This window comes from Phyllostomus hastatus, unplaced genomic scaffold, assembly GCF_019186645.2.
Source record: "Phyllostomus hastatus isolate PE091 unplaced genomic scaffold, TTU_PhHast_1.1 phas_scaffold_442, whole genome shotgun sequence".
In the NCBI taxonomy this organism is placed as follows: Eukaryota; Metazoa; Chordata; class Mammalia; order Chiroptera; family Phyllostomidae; genus Phyllostomus; species Phyllostomus hastatus.
The window spans coordinates 3,468,950-3,489,056 of NW_025334030.1; the positions used below are offsets into that span (position 1 = coordinate 3,468,950).

Below are 20,107 nucleotides of genomic sequence, written 5' to 3' on the forward strand. Positions count from 1 at the left end.
GCCCACCCTCAGCAGATGGCAGCCAACAATGACCCCAGCTGAATGCTGGAACCCAAATGCCCAAGACCGGGCTGGACTGCCTGAGTCGACAGCCTGGGAGAACCACAGATTTTACTGCTCTTCCCATGGGGCAGGCAGGGCGGAGTAAGGCTGAGACTGAGAAGCAGAGTCTTGGAAACAAGTTGAGGAGGGAACAAAGTCTGTTGGGCAGGCAACAGGGCTGGAAACAGTAGTTATGAATGGACCATGAAAATGAGGGTGGAGGTAGGGGACAATGCTTGCAAAGTAACAGGGTGACAGAGACAGGAGTGCCTCCTGGGCCCTAGCTCTTGCTGGCTATTCACAAGGATAACCTTGTGAAACCAGGACAATTCAGGGGTTAGAACATTCTGTATTCTCTCTGTATTTAGAGATCGACTCCACCAATTCCACAAAGGCACTTTTTAGAACATTTATGTGCCTTTGTGGTTTGGGTAAAGAAAAAACAGATGTCAAATGTCAATCAAAAGTTCATTTGGTATATATGTAGTGTGTTAATTTAAGTATACAAAATAGTAAGTATCCAGGAACCCAGAAAATCAAGCTAAATTCTCTTTTAAGACCTTTCCACCTTGAAATTCTCCAAATATGTTTTACTTAAATTTTATAGTTTTTAAAAAGACCTTGTATGATGGCAATAACAGATGCACATTAAAGGGAAAATGCAAAAAATGGTCAAAGGTTAATAGGCTCACAGTTCCATGATAGAACAAAAGCATTGTCTCCATGGGCTTTCCTTCAAGGCGCTTTCAGAGGGCTGGGGTCACCTGAGTTGTCATCATGCCACATGTACAATTTTGTGCTGGTATCTTTTTGCTCTAAATGCATGAAAATGTTCTGACCAAATTCTAACAGAGGGCTAGGTGACAGACCAAAAGCACCTGCTAATGGAAACAGGAGGGAAACGGGACCATCAGGCCTGGGCATGTTGACAGTCAAACCATCTCGCTAATCTCTTAAGACCCAGTCCCAGGGTCATCTACAGTTGGCCCAGAGGAGACACCAGGACCTCTCTGGCTGTCCCTAACCCAAGGGGGTCCCCCAAGGCCCTGGGACTTCCTCCTGAAGGTCTGGCTGGGCATTCTGCCTCGAAGCTCAGAGTGTTACATGTGGCTTTTTCCCAGGCCCAGATCCAGCTGTATCTTCAGGGGCCTGCGCCTTCTGACTGCTAGGACACTTGCTGGCAGGCAACTGGGGCTGAGCTATCCCCTTCCGAAAAGCCCTGAGCTGCTGGAGAAGCTGACTCTTCCCAGTGCAGTCCCTGTAACACAAGAGAAGCAACCTCAGTCAATGTCAAGTGGAGGCCAAACCTCCCAGGGCTTCGCCACTGAAACAGGCACACATGAAAGCCAGAGTGCTTCCAGAAGCATTTCCCCCAGTTCTCCAGATGTGCTCAAGTAACCGTGGCAGGCCCCCACCCTCGCTGAGTCACAACGCATGTCAACATGTGAAAGCATTTTGGGGATAAAACCTGTGTGACCTTTCTCAACCCCAATTTTTCTTCCCTCTTTTTTCCTATAATGCCTGATCATGGACCACAGTAGGGGAAAAGTTGCAACAGACTCTGACATTCTTGAAAGGTAGGGTCTGAAGGGTTTTCAATTGCAAAAATGATGGACACTGCCACAGCATGTGATTGTTAACTCGCCCCTGACCACATCGTGGCCTCCCCACAAAGGAGACTTGAGTGTTCTCTGAATTTGACATTTCATATCCTGATTCACCCAAACCTGTCATTTCTGGCTAACAACCATTACTTTACTCCATCCCTACTACACTTTCTCTTCACTTCCATTGCCATCACCAACTGGGAGCAAAATCAATCAGCAGAGGCATTTTTCAGAAAGAAAATATACTAATCCCTTCTCAAAAGTAGGCTAAGGTGTCCTTGGTGATGTACAGGGACGACAGGCAGGCTGAGACAATGCTGGGCCCCAGGTGGGCTCCCAAGACTACGCTCCTCACCTCTAAGACCCACCCCCTGCCCTCAGGTACTGGCTCTTTAGGTGCAACACGTAGAGCTAAAAGCACAAACGTTAAATGTGCCAGACCAAGGGCTTGTGCAGAGAGCAGACAGGGAGCAGCCCCAGGCAGCAGGAACCCGTGGTGGTTACCGTAGCCCTGCTGGGCCCTGCCGGTCTCTCCCAGCAACGGTCTCCTCTTGCCCTGCCTCCTCGCTGTCAGAGGAGCTGGAGCTGGAGCTGGAGCTGGGGCTGGGACTAGGGCAGAGGAAACGAGGGTTCACTGGACATGTCCCAGTCCACCCCAGCCAAGCTGGGCTCCCACCAGGGATTTGGAATGCCCAGGCCTCCCTGGTGACCCAAGGCAGGAGGGTGGCCAGGCCAGCCAAAACCCAGCCAGTCCAAACCAAAGGGCCACTGTGCTTCCTGCCAGGTGGTGGAGGAAAGCACTCCAGGACAATGTACACAACCTAGACTGTTTGCTTAGACCTCCGCCCAAGAAGGATTGCCACCTGCCTCAGCTTCCTCCCTCTCTGCTGGGAGAGTCTGTTGATGGGACCAAGTGGGACCCGGCTAAGAGCACTTCTCAACTGAGCAGTGTTCCCAGGACTTGCCCACGCCCAAGTCTCCCCATCTGCGGAAGTCCCTGTTCCTCTTTAGGCCAATGTGACATGTGCAAAGCAGTGGGTTGGCTGCAGGGCAGTTATCACTCCCCATACCTTTCCAACAGCCCCTGGTCTGATGGCTCAGTGGGCCTCAGGTCAATGAAGACGGTGGGAGGCTCTGCTGGGCTCCTTAGCCTAGGTCGCTGACTCAGTCCCGCCTGGAAGCCCGGCTGGGTCAAAGCACATCTGAGGTGGGAAGAGCAGGAGGGCTGGCTGAGTCACTTCTCAGAGACTACGCATGACCTGTGTTGAGCTCGTGGCTGCCGCTGACTGAGTGCCCACTGTGTGGGGGGCACTGAGGTGGGCCTATCAATGAATTTGCTCTTTTATTCTTCAGAACCCTTAAGATTTAGGCCAGTGCCATCCAACAGAACTTTCTGTGATGATTAAATTATTCCTTATCTACACTTTCCATCCCAGTAGCCACTTGCCACAATTTAGATTTAAGATAACTAAAATTAAATTAATACAATAAAATGAAAAATTCAGTTCCCCGGTTGCACTGGCCATATTTCAAAGGTTCAGTAACCACACATGGCCACTGGCTATGAATGAACAATGCAGGTCTAGACATTTCCGTTGGACACTTCAGGTTGCCAGGGACAGAAGCCACTCCAACTAACTGAAGTGAAAAGGGAATCATTGGCTCTCAGATTCCTAAAAAAAGTGGAATCACCAAAGTGTGGGAAGGGATACAGCTGGGCCCTGTCCCCACCTCTGCTCCACTCCCCTGCTGCCCCCTCCAGCTTCAGCGTTTCTCACCACAGATGGCCTTTCTCCACCCTCCCACAATTCCCAGGGAAAGGCTGTGATTGGCCTGCCTGGGGTCAGATGCCCAGGGCTGGCCCAATTAACAGTGGCCAGAAGACCAGGGCCATGTTCCCTGGGATGGTAAAGAGAGGGTTCCCATGTGTGGGGGAAAGAGCAGGTGTTTGGGGGCTTGAGTACCAGTTCTGCCACATATGGCCTGGGTAAGTCAACCTCTCTGAGCCTCAGTTTTCCCATTTATGAGATGGAGATACTAATAGTACCTACCTGGTCAGATTCTTGAGATGACATGAGAAATATACATCAAGTGCTCCACCCACAATAGGCTGCAAGGCCAGGGGCCAGTTCTAGAGAGGACAGGGTCATGGCTGGGAAGAAGTCCCACCTGCTTCTGGGCTCCAGCTTCTCGGTGTCCTCGAGCATGTCAGCAGGCACCTTCCAGGCTCTGGACTTTGTGGCACACAGGAGTGTGAGCTGTTCCATGAGCCTGTCCTGGGCGCTGGGCTCAGCATGATCTGAAGGAAAAGCAAGGGAGGTTGCCTAGTAGGGACTTGGTCACTGATTTACAGTGGTCTGACCCTCATGTGAATGAACCTCCAGCTTGTGCATGGATAAGTGAGGGGACCAGGAGGCCCTGCTCTACTCCTTTGCTCCCCTATCTCTGCTCACCAGGGCTTGGGGAGCAGTATCATTGGGAGCAGGGAGTTGTATCTGAGCCCCTAACAGGGGTGATTTTTTAAAAAAATGATTTGAAAGAGAGAGGAAGGGAGAGAAAGAAACATTAATTTGTTGTTCCACTTATTTATACATTCAGTGGTTGACTCCTGTATGTGCCCTAACCTGGGATCGAACCCACAACCTTGGCATATCTGGACAATGCTCCAACCAACTGAGCAACCCCGCTGGGGTAGGGGTGACTTCTTCTTAACACTTTATCCCACTTCCTCATTCCCTCGTCCCACTTGTCAAAGGGGAACCATAATTAACATTTCTTTGTATTCACTTTTTTAAAAATAGCAATGGGATCATGTCCTACAGATTTTTTCACTGTTTATATTATATCTTTCTGCATTAGCGTATACAGATTCCCCCAGTGAGCTTGCAGTGTTCTGTACTTTAACTGATTTAACTAGATTCCTATTGAATACTGATACTAAATATGTGTCACTTTCCATTTTTCACAATTGTAAACACTGCAGCAGATATGAACATCCTTGAATACATATCTTTACCTGCCTGGGGGAGCACATATTAGGATAGACTTTAGAAGTAGAATAGCTTGATCAAAGGCCCATATGCCTTTAAAATAGAAAACACATTCTGCCATGTTGCCCTCCAAAAAGGGTTACAAATTACACTCCCACCCTTACCCCACATCAGGCCCTGGGCAGGAAGTTCAGTTGATTAGAGCATCATCCCAACACATCAATGTTGTGGGTTCAATCCCCAGTCAGGGTACATATAAGACTCAGGCCCTGACTGGGGATTGAACCCAGTCAGGGTTCAATCAGCACATACAAAACTAACGGCCTTGGCTGGTGTGGCTCAGTGGATTGAGTGCTGGTCTGAGAACCAAAAGGTTGCTGATTCGATTCCCAATCAGGGCACATGACCGGGTTGTGGCCCAGATTCCCAGTTGGGGGCGTGCAAGAGAGATCAATGAGAGATCAATGTATCTCTCGCACATCAATGTTTTTCTCCCTCTTTTTCTCCCTCCCTTCCCCTTTCTAAAGATAAATGAAATATTATTTAAAATTAAAAAAAGACCCGACCAATTAATGCATCAAGAAGCGGAACAACAAATTGATGTTTCACTCTCTCCGTAAAATCAATTAAAAAATAAAATATGGCGAGGGCTGAGCAGCAGAGAGGACACAGTGGGCCGCAGAGCTGACTGTGCCCAGCCCGTGGACCTGTTTTATTGAGAGGTCCTGGAAGGAGCTGCTTTTGGGGATGCACTTGGACCCTGGTGTTTAAGGTCAGACCTCGGCCCTGGAGGCGACCAGCTGCCCACCACACGGTTCCAGATGTGAGATCTCCCTGGTCATCTTCTCGTCCAGCCAGACTCTGAAGGATGTGATCCAAATCCAGCTCTTCAATTTGCTGAAATGATGAAAGTGGTGACTGTGAGGCTGTTGGGAGATGTCCGGGGGCAGGAATCAGGGTTTGGAGGCATGCCCACGTTTGCAGGTTGGGCTTGCTCACTACCCTGTCAGGGCTGCAGAATGAACCACCTGGGCTCTGCACCTCTTTCCTGTGCCTTTTTGGGCAATACGTACTTCTGTTCTAGGCACAAAGAAATATTTGACCTGGAGGAAACCCAGTGTCTTTTTATTCTTCTAATCCTCACCAAAGATATGTTTATTGATTTAGAGAGAGAAGATGGGAGAGAGAAGAAAAAGAGAGGAAGGGAGAGAAAAATCAACGTGAGAAGCATTGATCAGCTCCTTCCTTGCAACCACCCCAACCACAGGTTGAACCTACAACATAGGTATGTGTCCTGACCAGGGATCGAACCCACAACCTTTTGGTGTACAGGACAATGCTCCAGCCAGCTGAGCCAACCAGCCAGGGCCAGTGTCTTTGTAAAACATTATAGGTTCATACAGGTTTAAAATGTTGAGAGGGCCCTGGCTGGCGTAGCTCAGTGGATTGAGCTCGGGCTGCGAACTAAAGTGTCGCAGGTTCGATTCCCAGTCAGGGTACATGCCTGGGTTGCAAGCCATGATCTCCAGCAACCACACATTGATGTTTCTCTTTCTCCCTCCCTTCCCTCTCTAAAAAAATAAATAAATAAAATCTTTTTTTAAATGTTGAGAGGGTAAAAAGTTTTGCTCTATTAACAGATTGCTCTAGGCAGGTGCTGAAAATGGGAGGACTTGCAAAAGAATGCTATCGGGGCAGAGTGGGTGTCATCAAAGGAAGGAAATTCATCAGGAGTTAATGTTTCTTATATATGACCTTGCAGCTCCTTGCAGCCCTGTAGGTCAGTCAATATAAAGGTGTTTAGGGGCAAACAGAAAGAATGGAATTAATGAGAATGAAATTGGTGTAAATTACCTCCATGAACACTTTGATACCAGTTTTCTCTAAATTAAGAAAATCCAGAAATGGTAAATAAGGCAAAAAAGAGAATTGCATGACCTTTCAATGTCATGTTGGAGCTTTTATAAGCTCATCTTTCTGCGGGGGGTTGGTTTGCACAACTGATCAGGGCCCACTTGTTTTACAACTTTGGAAAATGGAGAAGGTGCAATGGTTTTCTTCTGTCTAGTAAAGAAGATACCCCCATAGGCCAATTTTGCACTTAATGTAGCTATTTTATCAGCATTCATTTCTTTTCCCCAGTATTTTACAAAATCCTAGTTTCTCATAATATCGATGAACTGGTTTTATCATCCTGCTGGTTCCCTCATTCACGAGCTAAATCCACCATTAACAGGTATTCATTATTTGTATGAGAATGGGAGCTTTAATGTTTTGAGAATTATGTTTTGACAGAGTCTGTTCTCTATCTTATATGCAGTTGTGTGTCTTTATAAACATGCTTAGGATTAGCACTTTTTTTTAAGAAGGCTGGAGTCTCCATACTCTTCCTTGCTCTTGTTAACTCTATCTGAGGATGGACAGTTTGTCTGCCAGGACTGCACACCCCAGAGGCAGGTATCACAGCCTGCCTGCCAGTGGACATGGGACCATGGGCTTAAGGTCACTGCTATGGAGTAAATGTAGGTGACCCTCCCAAATTCACATGCTGGGATCCTAATCCCCAATGTGATGGGGTTTAGAGGTGGTGCCTGTAGGAGGTGATTAGGTCATGAGAGGATGGCCTCATGAATGGAACTCATGTCCTCATAAAAGAGGCCCCACAGAGTTCCCAACCCCTTCCACCAAGTGAGACAAAGTGAAAAGAGGGAAGGCTTCTCACCAGACATGGAATGTGCCAATGTCTTGATCTTGGGATTTTATTATAGCAACACCCACAGATTAAGACAGATGCAGAGGGCCAGCCCTCAAGTTGGCCTGTGAAGGAGCATCTAGAGACAACGTCAGGGCACGCCCTGAGGACGCACAGGGCCAGAGAGCTGCCTACCTGAAGGGAAAGCACTGGCAGGCCTTCTTGGGGCCCCTGTGGTGGCATTTCTGGTCTTGGACCTGCCACTGCAGCTTCACAGGGAGTCACCTTCACTTGACTGTGGTCACTGCAGGCAGGGCCCCGGGCACCCCAGGTGATTTTATGAAGTAGGTCTCTCTCAATCATCCTCCTTCTCTCCCTTCGGAGGGCTCTCCGGTTTCCACAGTCTGAGCCCTCCCGAACCCAGGAGGCAGCATTTGGGTCCATCTTCAGTTCTCCTTCTGGGAAACAGGGGGTGGCTTCTCCCTGTGGCCCCCAGGAAGGACTTGGGGATCCTTTGTTGTTGAAGGACATGCCCCCATGGTCACCTTCCTGCCACGTGGGAGTCTCCTCAGGCATCCTAAGAAGAGAGCTGCTCTCACCACTGCTCTCCAGAGGCTGGTCAGGGTCCCTTCCTTCTGTTGTCCTTGCATTGCATTCACCCCAGGGCTCTGGTGAGAATTCCATAGGCACCCCAAGTAGCTATTGAGAAAAAAGGTGTTCTCAGTTAGCAGCCTTAAAAACATACATTAGGGAAATTTTTTTCTTACTTTGGTAAAATATGTATATAACAAATTTTGTCATGTTAGCATTTGCAAATATATGGTTCCGTGGCATTAAGTACATTCATAATACTGTGCAACCATCACCACTGTCCGTTTCTTAAGCTCTTCCATCCCCCAAACAGAAACTCCATACCTCCCCTCACCCAGCCCCTGGTAGCCTATAATCTATTTTCTGTCTCTAAGAACTTGCCTATTCGAGCTATGTCATGTAAGTAAAACATACATTGCCTGTCCTTTTGTGCCCTTTTACTTAGCTCACTGTTTCCAAGTACTTCACATGGTAGCACATGTCAGTACTTCATTCCTTCTTGTGGACTGAATAAGATTCCACTATCTACCTATTCTGTCTACCTATTTTGTTTGTTGATGGACATGTGGGTTGCTCCCACCTTTGGCCACCATGAATAGGCTATTAGGGGATGGACAAGAGGAAACCCAGGCCCTTTGACTCCACAGCAAGCCCACAGTTCCACACCCATGAGTTGGTACAGACTTTTCCACCTCAGATTTTTTTTAAAAATCTTCCAGAAGAATGCTGAGGTAATTGTAGACATGAAGAAAACAAAATAAAGTCACAAACATCATTCCACCTGAACTAACCAGGGGTCTTGGAAGCCCCGGGGAATTTCTCCTGTTTGGGGTTCTTTCAGACATACTTTTAGGCATTGCTGAGTGAATGGATGACTTCTGTCATGGTGATGGGGAGGGGACATGCCCTAGCTCTGTAACATGACCCTGTGTCAGTGCTCACACTAAGAACTGAGTGTAGCTCGGGGTAAAGAGGAATAGCAGGGTGAAATGAAACAGAAAATGAGTCCCCCCCCCAACCCCCGGTCCTAAGTGTGCTGGACTCCTGGAAGAGTACTATGCACAAGGCGGGTAGATGTTTGGTGTCTGAATTTCTTGGGCTGTACCCAGAAAAAGGCCTGGGAGGTACAGAGAGGCTGGACCAGGGGTTTTAACCTCTTTGACCAGCACTGCTATTAAGTCCAGTGAGAGCCAGGGACACCTACTTCCACACCCCATTCTGCCAACAGGGTCCCAGCATACTGGATCCTTGGAGCCTGCATTCCACAGACCTCAGGAGGAGCTCTGTCAGCCGGAGGCACCCAGGCCCTGTCAGGTTCTTCAGCCAGCTCCTCCGACAAGTCTGGAATCAGGGTGGTTTGATTTCGCTGGAAGATGAACAGCTCCTCCTCTCCACAGTCTGACTGTGGACAGACAAGAGACCTTTGGGATTAAGTGGTAGTGGGCTGAGCCAGAAGGGCCTGGAGCCCCACCTGATCTTGCCCTACCCCACCCTGCCCCACCCTGCTGCTGGGGAACACTGAGATTAGTTCTCTCCCAAAGGTTCTTGCCCTGTGCTGGTTCCTGGGGCTAATTTAGAAAAGTGGGCTCAGCAGCACCACCTTGTGGAGGCGAGATCCCACGCTCCTAATTCTGCAGGTACTTGTATCCTTAAGACTGCATACAGCATGTGTTCAGCTAATGCCTGGTGCTGAATGAATTGGGCACCAAAGTGGTAGCTGAAAGAGCAGAGTCCAACCTCCCCCCATGACTTCAGCCTTGGTCTGTGGCCTCTAATACAGGGGCAAGGACACTTATACTTGCCAGCCCACCTCAACAGGGGTATTCTGAAGATGAGAGCAAATGAGACTGAAGATGTGAAAAGATACTGCGGTTGCATTATTTACTCCCTATTAGCCTCACTGTGCACTGGAGGATCCCTGAGGTCTAAGCTGTGTCACATTCATCTTTGCAGGTGCCACAGGTAAGACCCAAACCCAACTTGTTCCTTCTAAAACCTTGGCCCTGTCTCTAAATGCCCAGTTCCAACCTGTGCGTTTGACACCCACTGCTGAAAAGCTACCTGGTGCATTGCCCACTTTGCTCTGTTCATAGGGTCACTGTTATGTCTTACATATGTGTATACACCTAATTTCCACTACGTGGAGAAGTTGATATAGCTTATATAAGCCTAAATTCAGAGTCTCTTTTGTCACCCAACATTCCCTTAGTCAGGGGAAACTACTGTAGAAACACAATTACCATGATGGTGAAGCAGGGCCCACCACAGTGTATATTGTTACAAAGGGCTCCTGGTCCTTGAAGAGGCTAAGTGGGCTCCTTAAATGTTTGTTGATGTACTGCACGTGATCAATAAGAAAATTACTAAGTATTACACATTCACCACGTGCCAAGCACTGTGCTCCAATGTAGATTATTTAATCCTTACAACAATTTACAATGTGGGGGCTCAGTCTGTAACTCTTATAGCAAACTGGGGTGTTTGCCAGGATGAGAAAAATGCTAGCATATGGGTGATTTTGTTAACTCTGTTGAGCACACACTCTGCACCAGACACTTTGTATACAGATTCCAAAATTTGTACCAGTGATAACTATCTGTATTTTGCAGCAAAGAAACTGAGGTTGACCCAGGTGTAGAAACTGCCCGCAGATTACATGGTAAATTAGCGACTAAATAAGGATGAGGATCAAGGTCTGCTTGATGCTGAAGCCCCTGTTCTCCTTCCTCTGCTGAGGTGCTGTTCTCGACTCCCTGTTGGACAAGAACTTGGCCAGGACCACCTCTGAGAGTGGCTACCATTTCAATGCATTGTGATAAGCCCTTGGAGGAATCCTCCAGTTGTGGTTTGGGGTCACTGCTGTGGCCTAGGAGGGTGCTGAGCACCAATAAATATATTCAGAGAACAAAAACAGAGACGACAAATGCAGAGCTGATAAGCTCCACAGCTGTCCTTGCATCAGCATCCCATTTGTCATGGGACAGGAAGAGCAGTCAGGGCCCAGGACGGCATGAGAAGAAGGCATTTGCTTACCAAAGAGGAATCTGAGTCCAGAGATGGAACCTGCTCCCTGGCAGCCTCAAGAATGGCCTCCCAGGGCCCCATCTGGGAGGCCCAAGGAGAGGGCAGTGAGGGCCTCACATCTTTGTCTTGGGATGCCATGAGGGCCTGGGCTCAAGGGAAGCTTCTCAGTGTACCATCATCCAAGGAACCCTGGAGAGAATGTGGGATAAGGTGACAAGATCCAGGGACAAAGGGTCAAGAGCTGGAGGGGAAGGGGGCTGCCTTTTCACAGCATCTACTACTTTGTTGGGGATGGAAATGGATTCACAGACCTTCCATCCCATTTCCCTTCTGGTTCTGCAGGTTCCTGTTACTGAGTGCCAGGCACTGTGCCCTGAGCTGTGGGTGTATGTGTGTGTGTGTGTGTGCAGTGCAGTGCAGTGCAGTATGGAGCCTGCAGATATAGGTATATGATGTATGTAATGATATTGTATGATAATAGAGATATTATTGATATATATGTACATAGGTATATGATATACAGAATAATACATGTATATGTATATGGATATACATAAACTATATCTCTCATATAACATAGACACTATTATCTACATTTTATAGGCTTAGAGAAATTATATTGTTAGTAAATGGCACAGATAGAATTTTTATCAAAATTAGAGGGGATATGAAGCCCCACTATCTTTTACCACTCCCTTACAAAGAAATAAGAGCAGCGATTTTCAACCTTTTTCATCTCATGGCACATATAAACTAATTACTAAAATTCTGCAGCATACCAAAAAACATACTTTTTTGCTAATCTGACAAAAATAGGTATAATTTTGATTCATTCACAAGGGACTGCTATTGTTATGTTGGCTGTTGTCTTTTTTCTTTTTTTAATTTGACAGTCTAAGGGAAAAGGGGTCAGTGCCTCTAACTAAATAGTCAAGTACTTCATGTTTTAAAAATTCTTGTGGCACATTGGTTGAAAATCACTGGACTAGAGACATTTTGGAGTCCCCAGTTTTTTGTTTTTTTGTTTTGAGTCACCACTCAAATTAACCCCTTATACCTAGATGCCCCCCTTTTGTATCCCACAGTCTAAAAGGAAAAGGCCCTGCCCCTTAAGGGTCGAGGAGATTTTAAGAATGTGGGATGATGGTCCTTAAGAGCCAGTGCCTGGAGATTCCTTGCAGCCTGAGAGGTAGCCGGCCCTATTAAATGGGAAGAGAACACTACTGTTTCAGCCCTAACTGGCTATCACTCTGGCTCAGGGCTCCCATCAGTGTAGCAGCAGGAGAGTGAGCGGGGACGGGAACTTGATGCACCCAGAACTGGGAACTGGAGGGTGTGGACGCAGATGGTAGATACACCAGGGGTGTTCTCTGGCTGCAGGGAAGATGTGAAGGCAACAGAATCTCGTAGGTGAAGGGGGCTACCAGAGACTCGGGTAATTTCTTCAGGTTCACAAGGCAATTCAGGGAATGGGAAAGGCACTACATGTTGCGGGAGGAATTTGTACAGTGTCTCACTGAAAACTGCCCAGCATGTTTGGGGGCGGAAAGTGTCAGTTGCTGGTCTTTCCGACAAAAACGGACCAGATCGTGCAGGGTCCTGAATGCCAAGCTGAGGAGCTTGGCTTATCCAGCAGAGGAGGGTTAAACCAAAACCTAAACGAACCCGCAGCTCAGGTCTCTTCCAAATCCCGACTGTTAAACCAAGTCTGTTTCTTGGCCGCAGCCCGTTAGCCCCGCCCGAAGTCCCGCCCCTACCCTCCCGCCGAGGGGCGGGCAGTTGTTATGACGACTAGACGCCAACGACCTCCCCGGTCAGGCTTTTAAATGCTAACGTTCGGAAACCGCAAAAACCCAGCATCTGTCCTCTCACACATCCCCTTCTCCGCGTCCTGTCCAATTCTCGACATTTGTCTCTGCAGCTGCGGCAGGCCCAAGGCCCCTCACCTCAGGTCTCCGCCTCCTGACATGGCTATAAACAGTCTCCAGCGAGTCCCACCGGTCTCGTTCGCCTCCTTGGGCCGCGGCGCAACCACTGAGACTTTCGCCACCGTCGGAATCTCCCCTCAGCAGAGTTTTACTTTACTGTACTGCAAACCACTCGCCCCAACAACTCTCCAGTGCCTCTTGCGCGGCTTGGAGTTTCTTTCCTCTCTAGCAATAGGATTGGTTCCTATAGTCAGTGGAGGGGCGGGACAAGCGATCTCCCCCTGGTCATTGGCTGCAGCGGGTGTCATACAAAGAGCTGGGCCAGCAGACTGAGAGGTCCTCGTTTCGGACCAACGGCCAGAGCTGCCCCGAGGCCTCGCGAGCGTCCCGGCGTGCCCCGCGCCTTCGCAACCCCTTCCGGGGCGGGAGCAGGACCGCGGGGTCTGGTCACCGCGGCAGCCGGCGTGGAGGGGTCTCAGTCGCGCGCGGAAAAGAGCGGGCCCCGCCGAAGGAGCGCGGCAGCGAGCGGACGCGGTGTTGGCGGCGGCAACGGGCCGAAGGCGGCCCGGGGCCCGAAGTCCAGCGCAGGTAGGGTCCACGGCGGCCCGGCCCTGCCCGGTGCCCGCACCTGTTATCCACCTGCGCAGCCCGAAGCGGGGCACCCCAGCCCAGCGGCTTGTTCGCCGTATGAGTTTATGACTCGTAGCTTCTGCTTGTGCAGCTATGGAGCGGGCACTATAAAGCCACGTTCCATGTAGGGTTACTGGAAGGAGGCGCCAAGGGACATCAGTGCTGTAGGTGCTCGGGATATTCTCTAGGGACCTCCCCAGGGTTTGAAAAAGAAGTTGGGGTACCTCGGCCTCAGCGAAGGCCCAGGAGCCAGCGCGGGGACGGGTTGCCCTGGGGCTTTTACAGCTATCTCTTTCCTGTGGGCTTGATAGTTCACCAACAACGTCATCTTTTTTTTTAAGTTAACATTTTGCTTGTTTTTAAAGTAATGGATACTTAGTATTTTACAAAATGGGCAGAACTAAAATGTAGAGTGAATAAAGGTCTCATTCCTAGTACTACCTTCTGGAGATAAGTTCTGGAAGTGATATGCAGAAGACATTGTATAGCGAATACCCCATCATTGTAGAGTGTCTGGCATGTGGCAGGGTGTAAGGAAGTAATAATAACTTTATGGTCTCTTCAAATACAGATTCTTTCTTCCTAAGCTCTTTGAGCAGGAGTGTGATTCTGATTGTCACTGCGCACTCTTCAGGGTGTCAAACACATGAGCATGCAATAAAAAGAGAGACAACAGGGGCTCCACCAGAGAGGGGGCATTTGCCGTAGAAGAGACATACCCACAGAAGGCTTGAGGGGTGTATTGAAAATAGCTCTGAACTGACACAGCTTATTTGGCTTCTAATCCAGGCTCTGTGGGTCAGGACTGCTCAGAATGAGGGTGCTCACCTGTGAAGTGAGTTTCTTGAACTCAGGGCCTGCTAGGGTGAAAGATGATGATTCCAGGCGGTAGGCCTTTGCTCTGAATTTTGTTGCCTGTAGGCACCATCACATGTACACATAGTCTTGCAAAGGTCCTACAATTTTTTTGTCCTCCAACTTGGCAACTTGTTTGTTGTTTGGCCATTTTGACTGTCATCTGGGGCTTGGAAAGATTCTTTAATGGAGATTGAGGTCTGAGTGGCATCTATGAACTGCTTTGGTACCTTTGGGACATCTGAACTGGATGTAGCCTTTCTTTGTTTTCTCTTTCTTGCCCTTTTCTACATTTACTTCTTTGTCCTTTCCCACCCAGAATAGAACAGGAGACAGATGACACTCCTGGACTTGAGAGTTCCACTAGCAAGCTAATGACTTGGCCTTAATTTGGGTAGGATTCTCATAATCACAGACTTTTCTTCCAGGTGTTGTCCTATCTCTCCCACTTCTAAGGGATGCATAGAGAGATTCCTAGTCACTTACCATTTGCTGAACACCAATCACATCCTAGTTTGTGTGGTAGAGGCTCTCAATTTTTTTCAAAATTTATTTGTTTAAAAGAATTTACATACAGTAAATGAGTTTTGATAAATGCATAGAGTCACATATCCACCAGTTAAGATGCAGAACAGTTCCATCACCCCCAAATTCCCTCTTGCTTTCCCTTTGTGCCTTATATCCCACACCCCTTGTACTACTGATCTGTCACTTCAACCCTTTGGTTTTATATTTCCTGGAAAGTCATATAAATGGAATCATACAGTAAGTAGCCTTTGAGTCTGGCTTTTAGCCCATTGTGTTTGAGATTGTTTCCAATGTTGTGTGTATCGGCTGTTATTCTTTCTGCTTATTGCCAGGAGCATTCCATCCTATGAATGTGCCACTGTTTGTTTATCCATTCTTCCATATGTCTTTTTTTTTCTATGTGTCTTTAACAGCAGCCCTTTGAGATATTATGTAACCATTAGACAGTGAGGAACTGGGGATGGGAGATGCTAAGTAGTAGAGCTAAGATACAACTTCAGGTCTAGGGTTCTTTCCCACCTCACCCAAGAACTGATTTTGTTCACTGGCCCAATCAGAATTTCTCTATTGACCATCCAAGAAGTTGTCTAATTTCTTGAGTTCCTGGAAAACACCCTTTCTAGAATGTGGGGGCTGAGGATTAATAAAGAAAAATACACACCACAGTTTATGACTCACCTGCTCTTCTTTTTCTGTCTCATGACAAACTCACAAAATCATACACTATGTAATGAGAGGAAGTTTTCTAAGTCAGTCCCAGGAAGGAATCGACTACGTTGGGTAGCAGACTGCTAAGAGAGTGACATAGCTGCCTACTGTGGGTAGGAGTATGACCATCCTGTTTCATTCCTTAGCACCACCAGGAAAGAAAGACCTAACCCCTGGGCCTCCCTCCACAGCAATGTCGGAGCTCAGCGATGAAGCCAGTGAGCCAGAACTCCTGACTCGCAGCTTGTCCATGTGGCATGGGCTGGGTGCGCAGGTCAGCTGCGAGGAGCTGGCTGTCCCCTTGGATCTCCACACAGCAGCTTCCATCGGCCAGTATGAAGTGGTAAAGGAATGTGTTCAGCGGTAAGAAATCTTGCCTAATTAGTGGCTTCAGCTCCCACATGGAGATATTAGTAAGCTAGCCAGACCTCATAGACATTTAATGCGTATGGCCTAGATTAATCTGCTTCTGTTAGGCAGTTGTCAATAATGATTTATGCTGGACTGTAATGAGGAAGGCAGTTTTTATTCCCAGGAAGAAAAATCTAGTTTAAATTTTTTTCATAGGCTTAGCTAGAAACATTTTTGGCTTACTTTAACCAGAGTAATTTTATTGTTTTCACTAACTGCAGAAATGCTTAAATAAAAACAAAGATAGAAAATGATGTCCTATGACCTTTTCCCAAGGGATTCATTTTAATCTCTTGTGCCCTTCTCTCCCCTCTAGCTTCTGCCATAGAGGAGGAGGAGGCGACAAGGTTTATCTGTCCCTTTGGAGGAGTGCCATCTGAACTAACTGTCACACTACTTTTTACTAATGTTATGCATATATTAAGTCCAGATACAGCATCAGTGGCCATTGGCTATTTGTTGTTTGTAGTACAATGTGATGTGTACTGTAATTTTTGGAAAAGAATCTGTCTACTCACCTCCACCTCCTTATGTCTGCCACACTTTGTGCTCACACTCCCATTTCTCATCAATAACCCAGAAAAATGATCTATGTCCATACTGACATGTGCCTTTTCCAATTCCTGGGGTGCCAAAGCTGAGCCTCATTGAAGCCTCAGATTTCCAGTTCCCAAGTCAGAGCCATCGCTTATAAAAACCTGGCCAATTGAGTGCAAGTGCACTGTGGTGAGGGATAACTCTTTGTACTCCTGCACCAGGTGGCCTTGCAGTTGTGTAGCTGGGTACTCAGGCAGCACACCCCCATCAACAGGGTCACTATGACCCCAGTTATAACTCTGCTCCTTTGGTATTCTTGGGCTTTTCAAACTCAGGTTGTTGGTAAAATGCATAGTTCAGAATGGCCCCACAGAGGGGAAGAGGGAAGTGTTGGTGTTTTGATTGGGATTCTGATGCTGGCTGAGCCTAAGGCTTGCTCACAGTAAAACAGACTGAGGACCCGAGGAGTTGGAGGCAACAGAATGGGGGATTGGGCTGATGGGAGGTGTAAGAGCCTCAGATGTGTTCTGCCAAAGGTCAGGTCCTTCCCTCTCCATGTGGAATTGAGTGCTCCATCAGATGAAGGTCATGTGGTGAGGATGAATTGGTCTTCATGCGGCTCTCCCAGCCAGCAGTTGTTACTGCATCCCTGGAATCAGAACATTTCAGAATGGCTCTGTGGGCATCCCAGAGTCAATAGAAGATGCTGGCGAATTGTATGGTTTAGTATGCACAGACCTACGAGAGGCACAAACTGTGTGGATTGATTGGCAGTTGTTAGCTCCACTGGAGGCAAGGACTGTGGAAGAGGAAAGCCAGTGGGGCGTGAACTACACAGGACGTTTCTGGAAGTGGATGTTATTTCCATACGCTAACCACAAACTCTGGGTTGGGCAGCCCACAATTTTTTTCCTGTGGGAAATGTTTTCCAGAATTTTAATCAAAAGTAGAAAGGATTATTTTGTTGTGGATTTTCTAAGAATGTGTCTTTCTTATTTTTAAAAAAATTGATTTTAGAGAGAGTGGGGGGAAAGAGAGATTTGTTCCATTTATTTATGCATTCATTGGTTGATTCTTGTATGTGCATGACCCAGGATTGAACCCACAGCCTTGGCATATTGGGACAATGCTCTAACCATCCTAGCTACCCAGTCAGGGCTTGAAGAATGTTTCTGTAGGGTGGGTGAGGTGACAAATGAGAAATCAGTTGCAGTGGGACTCCATTGTCTTTCCTCTCCCGCCAGCACTGGACTAGCAGGCTGGTCTATTGGTGGAAGGTAGTCAGGCTCCAGGTCAGGATTTTTAGACCTTGGCACCACTGACAGTCTGGGCCAGGGCATTCTTTGTGGTGGGGGCTGTTCTGTAGGGACACTGTAGGATGTTTAGCAGCACTCCTGGCCTCAACTCCGGCTCTGGTAAACCCCATGTGTGAGATGGCTGGGTGTGTCTAGCATATCTTGCGTTTGTTTAGGAGAGAGTTAGATTTGAATAAGAAGAATGGTGGTGGCTGGACCCCGCTGATGTATGCCTCCTACATTGGACACGATACCATCGTGCACCTCCTGCTCGAGGCGGGGGTGAGTGTGAATGTGCCGACCCCAGAAGGGCAGACTCCACTGATGCTGGCTTCCAGCTGTGGCAACGAGAGCATCGCCTACTTTCTCCTCCAGGTGAGCTACGAGGGGTCTCAGGCCCAGAAATCTGAGGGGCTTCTGGCTGCTCTGGCGGAAACGTGAACCACTGTAGGCCGTGGTGTGCGTTTGTGTGTAATCACTTTGATTCTTTCAGCATGATGGCCCAGAGGGTGCCTGCTCCACGCAGAGGAGACAAGGCTGTAATGAGCATTCTGTGTTCTCTCGAAGCAAGGTGCTGAGCTAGAAATGAAGGACATTCAAGGCTGGACTGCGCTTTTCCACTGCACCAGCGCAGGACATCAGCAGATGGTCAAGTTCCTTTTGGACAGTGGGGCAAATGCCAACGTGAGGTGATTATCAGGTCTTAAGTGGCCACAGGAGTGGGTGCGGTCATGTCTAACTCTAAGGAGGGCAACAACAGAGGCAGCTGTAGGCCAGAGTCAGGGTAGCCCCCATCTGTATCAGGGGTTCAGACAACGAGACAGAAGAGACAGTCCCACCCATGTGCAAGAGGCCTAGGGATAATCCTGGCTTTTTTATACATCTGTCACGTGACACTGGATGCAGCACTTCAAGCTCTCTGAGCCTCGTTTCCTTTATCTGAAAACTGAGGATAGCGATACCTAAGTCATAGAGTTGTTAGAAGAATTACATGTTCTTTTATAAGCCAGGGGCCCAACATAGTGAATGGTAGTTAAATGACATACATTAAATGCTAATTCCTTTCTCCTTTTGGCCTTATTTGGTGAGGCGATGTTTTGAAACAGTCATGAGTTTTATAAGCTGGAAGGGGTAGCGTCTAAAGAATGTGATGATCCTGGCTGGCGTAGCTCAGTGGATTGAGCGCGGGCTGTGAACCAAAGTGTCGCAGGTTCGATTCCCAGTCAGGGCACATGCCTGGGTTGCAGGCCATGACCCCCAGCAACCACACATTGATGTTTCTCTCTCTCCCTCACATCCCTCTCTAAAAAGAAAAAGAGAGAGAGAGAGAGGGAGGGAGGGAGGGAGGGAGGGAGAGAGATGATGATGATGATGATGATACTCTCAACACAGCATCCAACTGGCACTGTCCACAGCCCTGATTGATGTTATGTGTTGTGTTGTGTTCAAACAGCTTAGAAGCAGTGAAGATAGAGAGACAGTGTCTTTAGGACAAAAGCCTAGAGCTGCAGTAGACACTAGAAGGGTTCATAAGGCTGACGTGTTGGTAAGAACTTATCTCTCCCCATTAATTCTTGCAAGAGGGAGACCTCTGCACTTAGGGATGATGGGTGACTTTACATCAGCTTGGTTTTGTCTACATCAGGGAAGCATCTCCGTGGCAGGGTTTTTCTCTGCTAATCATTGGACTCTGTCTTGCAGGGAACCAATATATGGATTCACTCCTTTGATGGAAGCAGCTGCGGCTGGCCATGAAATAATTGTGCAGTATTTTCTGAATCATGTAAGTGACTCTTTTTATTAGCTTATAATTTAGTCACAGCAAGTGACAAATCATGTCACTGAAGTATAAACTATAACAACTTTCTGCTACACAGAAATAACTGCTCTTCATCTAGTTATTCAACACATTTTCACTGAGTATCTATCTATTGATGCCAAGTGTTAAGTGGCACTTAGGCATGAGAGGTGTGGTGGTGAGTATTTTGAAAAGACTTATTTAAAAAGTATGGAAAAAAAAGTATGGAAAGTATATTTTTAAAACATCTTATTACTTTAAAAAATTATGTAGAGGAAGAAGGCAAAGATCTTCATCCCTTTTCAACCACTCCCTGCTCCTCCGCAAGATGCCTACTTAGTTTTAGAAGGAGACACTCCAGGACTTTTCTTCTGCTTAGAAACATGTATCTGTAGACACCTGTAAATGGAGTGCTTTTTGTCTTGGACAAAGTGGGGTGGTTCTGTATATTTGCTCTACAGATTTAAAAAA

At 47.6% G+C, this 20,107-nt stretch overlaps 2 protein-coding genes across 14 annotated transcripts in view; one reads left to right on the forward strand and one right to left on the reverse strand.

Moving 5' to 3' along the window:
- Positions 1 to 277: 277 nt before the first annotated feature.
- DNAAF8 (dynein axonemal assembly factor 8) lies at positions 278 to 13,088 on the reverse strand. 4 transcript variants are annotated; one of them, XM_045820829.1, is made up of 9 exons: positions 12,893 to 13,088; positions 10,956 to 11,135; positions 9,193 to 9,324; positions 7,527 to 8,030; positions 5,419 to 5,536; positions 3,819 to 3,948; positions 2,720 to 2,851; positions 2,154 to 2,258; positions 280 to 1,300 (listed from the first exon to the last, which is right to left on the reverse strand). In XM_045820829.1, the coding sequence occupies exons 2-9, from the start codon at positions 11,082 to 11,084 to the stop codon at positions 1,135 to 1,137; spliced, it is 1,416 nt and encodes a 471-aa protein (XP_045676785.1). In that variant the 5' UTR covers positions 11,085 to 11,135; positions 12,893 to 13,088; the 3' UTR covers positions 280 to 1,134. The 4 variants fall into 4 exon arrangements, with proteins under 4 accessions (XP_045676788.1, XP_045676785.1, XP_045676784.1 ...); XM_045820828.1 differs by having other exon boundaries at positions 9,127 to 9,324; XM_045820832.1 differs by lacking the exon at positions 9,193 to 9,324 and having other exon boundaries at positions 278 to 1,300.
- Positions 13,089 to 13,289: 201 nt separating this feature from the next.
- The window catches only part of ANKS3 (ankyrin repeat and sterile alpha motif domain containing 3), a 32,466-nt gene continuing 25,648 nt past the window's right edge, over positions 13,290 to 20,107 (forward strand). For 5 of the 10 annotated variants that reach the window (XR_006783602.1, XM_045820884.1, XM_045820885.1 and 2 more), the window contains exons 1-5: positions 13,332 to 13,462; positions 15,742 to 15,958; positions 18,015 to 18,213; positions 18,406 to 18,527; positions 19,540 to 19,621. Coding sequence is in view for 9 of the 10 variants with exons in the window: in XM_045820884.1 (XP_045676840.1) it covers positions 15,789 to 15,958; positions 18,015 to 18,213; positions 18,406 to 18,527; positions 19,540 to 19,621 (573 nt within the window). In the remaining variant the exon portion in view is untranslated. Of the gene's footprint in view, positions 13,463 to 15,741; positions 15,959 to 16,322; positions 18,214 to 18,405; positions 18,528 to 19,539; positions 19,622 to 20,107 lie in introns of those variants that run through there. The other 5 variants (XM_045820891.1, XM_045820883.1, XM_045820890.1 and 2 more) reach the window with 5 other exon arrangements.

Excerpts from the sequence above, each read along its gene's own strand:
- DNAAF8 (XM_045820828.1), bottom strand. The coding sequence starts at position 11,084 with ATGGCATCCCAAGACAAAGATGTGAGGCCCTCACTGCCCTCTCCTTGG. Across the intron at positions 2,852-3,818 it reads AAGCTGGAGCCCAGAAGCAG|ATGTGCTTTGACCCAGCCGG; the intron begins GTGGGACTTCTT and ends TTCCCACCTCAG. Across the intron at positions 2,259-2,719 it reads GACCAGGGGCTGTTGGAAAG|TCCCAGCCCCAGCTCCAGCT; the intron begins GTATGGGGAGTG and ends CCTCTGCCCTAG.